This window comes from Homalodisca vitripennis, chromosome 3 (assembly GCF_021130785.1).
Source record: "Homalodisca vitripennis isolate AUS2020 chromosome 3, UT_GWSS_2.1, whole genome shotgun sequence".
Lineage (NCBI taxonomy): Eukaryota > Metazoa > Arthropoda > Insecta > Hemiptera > Cicadellidae > Homalodisca > Homalodisca vitripennis.
The window spans coordinates 141636814-141648885 of NC_060209.1; the positions used below are offsets into that span (position 1 = coordinate 141636814).

The window sequence follows — 12072 nt, forward strand, 5'->3', positions numbered from 1 at the left end:
AGACCTGACTCATGCTTAATACTTTGTCAGGGACGTAAATGGAAACACAAAGGGGAAAGAAAAGAATTATTATGAAAGCACAATGGTTGCTTATTCGTAAAGTTAACCAGATGGCTACAAATGTCTGACTCCTGTTAAATTAATCCGACTCCTACACATATGCTATGTGCATGACCAATCTAGTTCTAGAACAACCCTTGCACATCTTAGTAACTTTTTACAGATCCTTAGTACCCTAAAAAACCGAATTATAACCAGGACACAAATGCTTTGTTAGGAAAGTACCCAATGTATATGATTATACACGACTCGACGCTATGGTAGGACGATAATTCTGAACTCAATTTTAAGTATTTTTGCGGAAGCGCATTTATGATAAGAAAAACTGATTATTTTGATACTAAATAACAAAATTCAAGAAATTACACCAACTACACGTGTCAATAACACGTATTTCCTTTTTATTATGTGTATAAATAATTATTTAGAATAGCCACTCTAAATAATAGGCCCGGAGATCTCCTTAGTCAGTTTCTTGAGCCATAAAAGTGACCATATGTTATTTTTTATCCTTCTATAACTTTTTAAGGCAATGGCCTTCTCTCTTTCATATCATTGAACTTCCTCTTTTCCAACGTTCGTCAAACTTCATAGTTCATCACATTCATTCTCCAAACGTGATAAATAGCCAACTTGCTAAACGTATCCTGACAGGTTAAATTCCTAATTTTTAAAGCCACATTTAAAGTCCAAAATTGTCACTCACCTTGCCATGCCTTACTAATTTTAACGATCCACCTGGCTCTGAATCCTAAAGTCCGGAAGTACACGGGGAGTCCTAAAAAACGCTAATAACATGGTAGTGGAAAATATACGACAAACGCAAACTTATATAATAGATATAAAATCTAACTTACCATTTTAAACACTGCCCTTCTGATTTCATAAATATGCGTGTATGAGATCTAGTAATTGATATCCATCATACCCTCATATTTCGGGCAAATTGCTATCATAAGCAAAGTGGTTTCCAATTTTTCAACTACTTACAAAGAAGCAGCAATGTTAAAAGAAATGTGATTTTGACCAATTTCAAACAAGATGAGTCTGTCACATTCACACGTATTACAGCCATTGTCAAAAGAATCACGCGTCAATTATAGCCTCCGGTAAAAATATAACGATTGTCACACTTCAGTTCCGTCACTTTCCCCCTCCGGCTTTCACCGCCGTCAGTATATAATCTCATGTACTCACTTTGCGTAAAAATATTACGTCTCCCTTCCCAATTGATTGAGCCGAGCTAATATGAAGATTGCACGAGATTTTCACGAGTCAAACTGGCTGATTGAACGAACACAAGTGACAGTTTAGTAATAATGTTTTGTCATTCTAATCAAAGTATGTTCAAAACAACTGACAGCCCCAAGAATGAGGATCAATGAAATTCTGAACTTGTATTTAAGTGACTAATGGGAACCCCATTCATTCCATATACATACATGAGAGGTATTTTAATGGCGAGAATATCCTCGCATAACATTGGTCTTGTGACACAGGACAACGTGATGTAACTAGATGTGATGGTTAGTCATGGATCCCAATGCATAGCCACATTTACAGGAGGATCTCTATACTACTATGTAACTATGCTATTTCGATGCAAAAATGTCGTCAGATATTCCCTAAATTACTTTTCGACTCACACGTAATAATATTACTATAATATATATATATATATATATATATATATATATATATAGGGCATTAACATTGGAATGCTACACATTCGTCCGACACTATTCTGAACCACAAATAAAACTTTCTAAATGCAGTTTTTAAAATATTTCCCACAAACCATAATTCAAACAATATTTACTTTGTTGACCCAAGACACTTTGTACCAACCTAATCAATGGAGGACCTACGAATGAGGAGCATTACACAATTCAGTTCCCTCTTAATGATGAAAGCATACAATACTAGATTTGGAATACAAAGTCAACTCAACATTCCAAATGATCAGCTATTTTTACAGTTAAGCATGTCCTGATACTAATATTAATTTCAGAGAAAGAGGTAACAAAACTGTTATCTTTTTAGTAGTGTTAGCTTTTAGTAGAATAAACTGTACGATGCACTGTCTTTATAAAGGGAAAATATGCAACCCATTTTTTAGACTTTAAATACCTTTTCTGGATTTTTATTACATACAATTTCGTCATGTGTGTCACAAAAAATTAAACTATAAACATAAAACAATGATACATTTTAGAAGTTACAATATCCCTCCATCTACTCCCTTAATTAAGAAAACTGCAAAAATTATTAGAATATACTTATTTAGTTGTATATAAGTGATTGACTCTATACTACTTAGTAAATATAATATTTTTAAATAAATTGTATCGGTACTGTTTCAGGTGTTTTAAATTAAGGTCACTATGACGTTTATTATCAATATTAACTTCAAATAATTTATATTCATTTATGAAAAATATATGTGTCGTTTACTAAACTTATTAAAAAAATTCATATTCAGTATGTATACTAATTTAATATGGAGCAGTCTTTTCATTTGTCATTAGCTAATAATCACCAGATAAATAATTTTAAAAACCACTATTTTTTATTTTGAAATATATACAGGTTTAAAATGTTCAATGTTAATTAAAAAGAAATAACTCATGTTTACGTTATGATTTTAGGTGTAGATATTTTTATATAAATATCAAGTAAAAAATTAAAGCAAATTAGTTGTATATTTATTATATACAAATATTTATTTATATTATTTACTTAAAGATCTGAATGAAAAAAAAACATACAAAATTGCTGTGGTGGTTGAAACAAAACCACACATTTATTGCATACTCTAAATAGAACAGGAGAACTGTCGCTCCTAAACGTTGAGTCTAGAGAGAGACCCTTTACCACACATACACTAACACCGAAAAGGCGGACTGTACTAGTATTGATGCTAAAATTGAAATATGCTCATCTTGTGCTGTATAGTCATCCATCTGCTGCATGCTGTACTGTAGGTACATTATAGTCTGGGCCGGCCGGCCTGTCTGGCACCATTGAGGAACCTCGGGAGAAATGAATATGCGGCCCTTTTTCATGAACGGCACCACTCCCTTGAGTTAAAGGGCACTGAACACCCTTCAGGCAAAGACAGCCTAGATTAACTTTTTTTCATTAATATTAATTACAGAAAAAAATTTTCTCACTATTTTGGTAATCAAAATTAACTAACAACAAACAGCATTTTTCTTTTATAATAAAACAGAAGACAAACCTCATATTTGTCTCGAGGAGTTCTTTGCTTATATTATTACGATTGACTTCACATATAATACAGAAAATTTAACTTTCCATAGTAAATACAATTAAATGGCCAAAACAGTTCTTTGATTATATTATTACGATTGACTGCACATATAGTACAGAAGATTTGCTTTTTCATATCAAATAAAATTGAATGGCCACAAAATGGTAAATATCAGTTATGAAACATCCTTATGAGGGAAAGCAGTCCCGCACTAGCACAGCTGTATTGGCGGGAAAGAGTGGCGTAGTAAATCTGATAGTAAATCCAGTGCTACCAACAAGACAATTTAGTTCTTCTCTGTTTTTTTCTAAATAATCATAAATTTCGAAATTGCTTCTATTACGTAGCTGAATATTTGAATATTGTATTTTTAGAACTAACTTTTAACGCTACTAAAACAACTTAACAGTTAAGACCACTAAGATATATTTATATAGCTGTGATCAGTAAAATGAGTTAAGTTGGCCATTTAATAAGAAATATCAATTTATCTTTCGTACATATTATTTTATTCACACTTAGATCAATATATATCACTACTGTTGTAGTGAGCTTTCATTCAGAGGACAGAACAGCTCTCAGAAAAAATCTGGGGGAGCATTGCACCGGATGAAATACACGCCATTCTAGCTTGCGCTAATATAGGATTGACTATAAAGTATGTCGATCAACGGATAGTGGTTCTATCGGGTAGCCAGGCAGCTCTTATGGCCCCCAACTCGACAGAATTAACTTCAAGGCTGGTATGGAAATGTTTTAAGATTTATCCGTCCCAGCTAGTCGTAATTCAGTACATCTCAGCTGTGACCCTGGAAATGCCGATTTTAGGGGCAATGAACTTGCTGAATAAATGACTTAAAGAAGCACTTTCTTGGACCAGAACCGCTTTAAGCAAGTCAGTTGCCTACCAAGCTATTCGCAAATTGCTTGGTATAGCCGAAGGTGACTGCTAAACACATTATTTTGGATTATGAGAGACTTGAGCTTAGAAGAATAACCCTATTTAGAACCTAACAGCAGTTGACGAATTTGACTTCACCACTGGGCGGAAGTTCTTGAACCTCTTTTAGGACACAGAGATAGGCAAACCCAACTAGTGGGTTTACCTACCCTTTGAGGTGCGCAATAATTGCTACGTTGACGCGTTAGAAACTAAGGATCCTCTATACCCCTATTCTATTAATCTATTAATCTAGTTTAATGTAATCTAAACTGGTAACAACATTAAAGAGCAAAAATATAATAGGATTTCGCACATTTTCCACAGTTATATGTTACAAAAGGTCATAGCAAATGTCCGAAATACTCTTATCTTTTCAAACCTTCAATCATCAATAACAAACTTTAAACAAATGAATGATAGGGCAGTGTTGTATTAATCACAGGATATAGCCATTTCCAAAACAACTCCATAGAGTCTGAATTTTCAACTGAATATTCAGTTTTTCGTCAGTAATGCATTATATCGGAATGTGCAATACTGGGCATATGCGTAATAAAACTCATAGGATGCCTCCAATATGACGCTGTTAAAAACTTGAGAATTCTAAAATATTTATCTATTAAATCATAAATATTTTTCTAATACATAGATTTGCCTCAACACTCTTATAATTCAAACAGCCTCTGAAATATATTTACTAGGATGTAACTTCAAAGAGGTCGTGTACTCGGTGCAGTGGAGAGCTTCGCTATTGTATGACCAGCTAGTGGGAATAGCAAAGTGGATCCCCGTCATCAATAGCCATTTGCCTAAATTACGGACTACGGGCCGATTAAATTGGCTAGTTTGTAATTCAATCACGGGTCAGCTTGAGCCTGGCGGTGTCTAATTGATAGAAAGCCGGCCTACGCACGGCGCAGCGGGAGAGCACATGATTGTATCTGGATTATCTCTCGTTACACCAACATTCTGGCACATGTGTACCGATGATATTTAACATAGAAATAAAAATATACTCATTCAATAATTTTAACACAAAGAGAGAGAGAGATGATTGTTTAACAAGAAGTAGTGAACGGATTTTTTCAAGCCATTTAATAAATTAAACGACAAATTACTAAGTATCAACGAGTTGAAAAGAAAAACGAAGAAAACACAATAGACCGTATTCGTTTATAATGCACATACATGAGTTCGTTAGGTTTAATATAAGCAACAATATCTGTTGCCTTTATTGCAGTTAATGAAACATTTCCATTCGTATTCCAGATTCCTTACATGATCCGATTAGTTGGTAATTTCAACGTGTTTATGTTATAAAGTTAAATTTAGATGGTATGAATTATTTTTTAGCTTAATTCTGGAAATTCCGTTTGCAATTTTCAATAACAATTTCATTTGTTATTTGGTAACATAGAAGTATTCATATTTTTATAGACAGTTAGAAAATATATACATACTACTTACTTATATTAGTTATTTATATATTTTAACGGTTTCAACATAGTGGACGTTCAAAAATCTTTAAAGCGATTAGTTAAAACATTTGACCTTAAAAGTTTTCTCATACAAATTTCAGATGACTGCTATATAAAGTTTTTAGAATTATACAATAATATTGTAGCAATACGAGTAAATTCATAACACACATAGTTTATAATTTGACATGATTACACAAATTTAACGAGTTGTTCTTTTTCAGTTTGTATGTGATCATTTGCCAAGTGATGAATTGTGGCTAGAAGCCTAAATTCTCAGTCTCCTACAACCCATGTATCAGCGATAATTAGTCAACCCCTCGATCGTCCCCTCTGGTTGACATTTCCTCTTCTCCGACTGATGAGGAGCTACCCGTCCACGGCTATTGGGATCGGGGAACCCATCGATTTTCTGTAACGACGGGGGTTCATCCTGACGCATTATAATTTACTCGAGAGAAGCTGTTAATCAGCTGTATCTTTGTATTTTTGTAAACAGAGTTACTTGATTTCATATTACTTTAAAATACATGAAAGTAAACCGAAGCTCCCTGTATTGAAGAATTCAACGGTAGGTAATAAAATTCGAATCAACCAAGTTAACAAGTAACTTCATCACATGTGGACACCACAAGTATCTATCATTCTAAATGTCATATGATTATACTCGATTTTCTTACATTATTTTATTCTGTTTTTCTCTTTTCCCACCATGGTTTCAAATAATGTTTAAATTATGTTTATCTTTTTTTTTTAAATTTTGCCTTTGGAATTCTTTCTTGAGCTCAGTTCCAGGTTTCAAGATTTACAAACAATGACACGATTATAAGAAGGTGCTGTCGAGTTCTTAATAAAATACTCGTTTAGTAGGTAAACATTTATTTCTGTTATGGAAATTCTTAAACAATATGCATATAAAAATTAAAAGCACAACAATTAATAGCCTTGCGTTTTTCTACAATGTACGGTTATATTTGATGGAATAATAATAATAATAATTCGTCTTGTGTTAAAACTCAGACATTCTTTAACGAGTCTAAGTTTTAGCAAAATTTACAAATTTAAATTGAAGTTACTTAATAAGTCATGTGTAAGTACCATGACGAACTACTGTTAATAAAGTCTGAGGATGGGTGGTAGTTTATTCAGTACTATCCGAAAATACGAGTTGTAATCATAGATCTCTATGACTGTATTCTCAGTCTGGTCGTAATACGGATTGGCAATTACGGATGTACGCAATTATAAATTTTGTGGTAAAATAATTTATGTATTTAATTCGGTCAAATTGGCTTAATTGGGTGACAAATTTTTAATGCATCACTTATGAATCGATTGGAGATGTGTAACAAGCCAGACAGCTATAACGTTTACTCGGGTTGAAGACTACAACATTCTATTGACAGAGTGGCGTTATCATGCGCGACCAGCAATCCGCTTATCAGCTTTTCCTCACCTGTTTAAATGTCCGTCCTATAGCTGCTGAGACTAGGGTGGCCCTTATATTGTGATAATATTTATATTTTTACCTGTTTCCACCATTTTAGTCTTAATCTACTGAGTCAACTGTGTTGTCAAAATGACACAATGTTCATTACTTTCTAATTTCTTAGCGAATTTCACAAATTAATCAGTAGGAAAACTGCAAAAACAGTTTTAAGCAGTGTGTATATGTCTGCGACTTATTTTTACAATATTAAAAAGTTATTATAAAATTTATTTTATGAAATAAAATACATTAAATGTCTGCAGATGGGATATCATACTCTACATATTTACTAACCATTACTTCATGAAAATAATGTGACGAGTAATATAACCTTGTTTGTTCAATGTAACCACATCTGGTAAAAATGTTTTACATGTATATAGTTCTAATTTTATTTTTAATACTGCTCTTATGCATCTATTTGATATGGTTCAAGTAATCTATTAACAATTAATAGATAATTTGTCAATAGTTATGTATCTATTTTAAGAGCATTAATATATGATTTAGGCCTACGTTCAGTTCAGCAGTAAATAACATAAATGAGAAAACAGTCTATTAATATAGGATCCAAGGTATATAATTAATGGACGACGTCTTATACTTACTCAACCAGCTAGTTTTATGTTCCTGGTAAAATGTTTATGACTCTACTGGATTTGTAGAAGTTAAAACGAAAATTTTAAACAGCTGCCACATATAAATCAGGTAAATATATTCTTTCAAACTGTATAATTCTAAATAAAAAATATAGTTAGATGTATAATAACACAAATTATCAAAAGAACCGTAAAACCATGCATATCACTGGCGTTATATACATATGCTCGTTTAATCTTATTGTGGCTCATTAGCCCACTTCTCTAACATGTGTACACATGCAGGTTACATAATAGATTCAAAACATACGCTAAGCCTATCTAAAGTCATTAGGAAAGGTTATTTTTAACGAAGTTCAACATGTACGATTTTGTCTTTATACGTACTAAATTTTTATTTTCTTCACTAAATAAATCTTTTGATTTTCCTTTCCTTGGACCTTTTTACGGTGGCCGATACTAACCACTTTTAAAATGCACCCACCGAAATGTTTTACAATATTTTAAAGAGCCTAGTTAGTAGTAGCTTATGTATTTCTGATTTTGCATAATATAATTTTGTATAATATTATATCTTATCAATCAAGATTTTCCTTTTACTGCTACAATATACACTAAATTTTAATAATACTTTAACATTAAACTATGTGTAGTAGAATATAATTTTACAAAAATTATTATTATACACGAAAACCTTACTTCATAAAAATTTGAATTAGTTGATATTAATCAGATAATTTTATTACTTCATTAATAAAAAGTACATAAAAAACAAACTAATTGTGAAATTTAATTTTTTTAAATCGTGCTTGAACTACAAATGGCATTAAAACAGTTAATATGAAATCAATTATATTAAAAACAAATAAACAAGTAACTAAATTTTCTACAAATAGAGCTAGTTATTTGAAAAGAGCTCACTCGATAATAAATAGCTGTCAACTGCAAATGAGTGATAGGGTTAAAGTAGATTACTACGTCATGCTGACAATGTGTTGTTTACGTTCTGTATTTCCAGTAATATGCTATACAAAGCACGATAAAATTATAACTATTTTTTATCTTTTGATAAAACTGTAAGAATAAATGAATTAATTGAAATTTAGATGGCAAAAAATATACTATTATAATATATAAAAAATAATACAAAATACAATTAAAATACAAACTATTGCCAAAATAATATAATTAAAATTAGCGAAGTACACGACTATCAAAATTGTCGAAGAACTTCTTAGCATTCTCGATCGTTACCTATTTAGAAGCCACTATGATTATTCAATTGCATCTTAATCATTGACAAATATATAATTAACGAAAGGATCAACGAAAGGAACCTCTCAGTAATGCGTTAAAGCCACGGTTTATATATCAGGACATTAGATATTTTAAAAATTCTTATGAAAGTGTCTGACAAATAATACATGTTCCCTTATTATGAAGTTCAGAAAACCCCACTTTTATAATTTTAATGTTGTTATCAATTTTATTGTAATAAATTTTAAATTAGTTTTATTGCACTATTATTTTATTGTATAATAGGTCTTGGATAATATCAACACTCTACGCACCAAAACATAATTTTATAGAAAATAATAATAATGTACTACGATTTACCTATATATTTAGAGAATATATTTTGCAAATGAAAAAACTAATTTACTGTACTATGTATATTAACAGCAAACGCCCATAACATAGACATTAATAAAATTCACAATCTGTTAAATTGGAGAAGTAACAGTAAAAACAGATACGCTAAGAAAATCTGGAATCTCATCTCAAGATTTCTACATCCACTTTTCTCAAACAATTTAAGGTCATCAAACGGTAAGCTATCCCAAAATTCTCGATGACCTAAATTTTCCGATGATGTTACCGTGATGTTCTCGGCGGAAGAAATCATCAAGTAAGCCAGATGTTTTTCTGTTGGAGACACAGGAGTCCAGGGAACCTCAGGGCCCGGGGAAGGTACTCCAGACTGTATGAAACTCATCCAAATATCAGTCATAACATTCACCATCTCCTTGTCTTCATCAGTTTCCATAGGGGCAAGACCTATTTTCAGCAGATAGAGCAAGTCATCCGCATGACTAACGCCTAGATTGTCCTCACAGGTACAAAACCATCTACTAATACTGTACTTCCCTCTGTAAGTAAAGTAATAAAAGTACACAGGAGACTTTGTAGCCGCAGCTTGCAACCGAGCGGCTCGGTCGATATCAACCACAAACAATCGATCACTCATCATTCTCACCAGCTCACCCTTATTATCAGAGTCTATGGAATGGTTTCCTAGATAATACTTTTTTATTCGTTGACTAACAACATCCAGCTCATCAGTAGGAACAGTGAAATTATAATCAAGTAAATGAGGAGCTATTTCATTCCAGTGTTGGTTCAAGTCATGCAAGAGATCATTATTGGTGATGAAGGATGCCGCTGGATACAAACCTTCTTCAGAGGTTATGCTTGTCAACCACGGGGCATCCTTAACGTCCCCCTCCGACAAGTACTCGTACGGATGTTTACTCAAGAAAGCTCTTTTGCTTTCCTTTTCCACAACCACTCCAAAAGGGGAGAACGGGTTGAAGTACCACGGCATGAACAAATCTTCCAAGTGAAGAAGAATACTCTCAGCTGGTTTCTGTCTCAAACACTCGAGTAAACTTTTGGAATCATTTGTAGGGCATTGGACGGAGTCTGCTAGCATATATGCTTTCATCCGCGCGTTCTCTGCGAACACCCAAGGGCAAAATGCCGAACCACTGACCGATATACCACGGTGGAATAAATTCCTTGATAACGGCGATAAATAATGTAAGTGCACACTTGCCCCGCCTGCGGACAGTCCTGTTATGGTAACTTTGCTTTTGTCTCCACCAAAATATTCAATATTTTCTTGAATCCACACTAAAGACTGGACTTGATCCTTCAGACCGTTATTACCGGATATGACCTCATCCTCAGTACTTAAAAATCCGAATGGTCCTAATCTATAATTCACCGTTATAAACACTACGTCATATTTGTCAAGAATAAAATCTGGGGTGTACGCACTACCCGACCCAAACATAAATCCACCTCCATGCATATAAACGACCACATCCAAATTTGAGCTGTTAGATATACTAGTTGTATATATATTCATGTACAGACAGTCTTCCTTGCCGTGTGTTTGCGCTGTCCCAATCTTGGAGTAATAGTTGTACTGAATACAGCTTGGACTATTCTTTTGAGCACTTCTAACTCCTTCCCACTTGCTAATTAAAGGTTGAGGTTCTTTAAACCTACGTTCACCCACTGGTGGTTCAGCATAAGGCACACCTAAAAATTTGTAAATGTTTCTAGCTCGATCTATGGTTGACTCAGTACCATTTAAAGCTCCATTTTTGGTGTGCACTATCACAGTATTTACACGCACGATCAGGTTCAAAAGTAACGAACGAAGTAACAAAACACCAATGACCATATTAACAATACTATTTCAGTTGCGACAATGTAACAGTACACTGAGATTCACTGTTGAATAATGCACTTTGCTGTACACATTTTTCTTATCTTGTCTCGTCAAGTGATGTTTATGACATCAATTGACCTTATACTTATCTGACTTAGTGAGTTAATAACAAAGCCGTCCTAAGAACATAATCATAAGTATATTTGAAATACTTAACACAGTTTTATAAACTACACTATAAAGTTAAATTTAAAATCTTTACAAACGTCCGTACAAACATTACACCGTAGCAAAGTTAATACATCTATACTAATGGTATATTTATATAACGGGGCATAGTACTTTTCATTGGTTAAGAAATATCAATCTATACAGATGTGCATCTATTATTGTGTAAACATCAACATTTGATTTGTCAGGTCAAAATAAGTAAGAAATTTTGTATAAAGTATAGACTTATCATGCTTAGTTGACCGTCTGTCTGTCTGTTTATGTTTTTAGGGAAAAAAGTCAATCTCAAAATTGAGTCAAAATATCAAGTTCAAATTTTGCAAAACGTATTACCTAATTAAATATTAATCAAATCTGTTTTCAAAATGACGGCTTTTATTGTCCATATTTTACAAAATCAAAGTCGAAACAAACAGCCAAAGTGACTGTGAGCATTTTTAATACTGTTAGTTTTATTTTTTTATTTACTAGAAATAAGTTTAGGGTATATTTTTACCTTGTAATGACATTAGTCAAATATATATATATACAGGGTGGT

The 12072-nt window shown here is 32.8% G+C and overlaps 1 protein-coding gene across 1 annotated transcript; it reads right to left on the reverse strand.

The window, feature by feature from the left end:
• Positions 1-8825: 8825 nt before the first annotated feature.
• LOC124357599 (venom carboxylesterase-6-like) lies at positions 8826-11366 on the reverse strand. Its single transcript, XM_046809521.1, has one exon. It carries the CDS (start codon positions 11313-11315, stop codon positions 9558-9560), a length of 1758 nt encoding a protein of 585 aa, XP_046665477.1. The 5' UTR covers positions 11316-11366; the 3' UTR covers positions 8826-9557.
• Between the last annotated feature and the right edge of the window lie 706 nt (positions 11367-12072).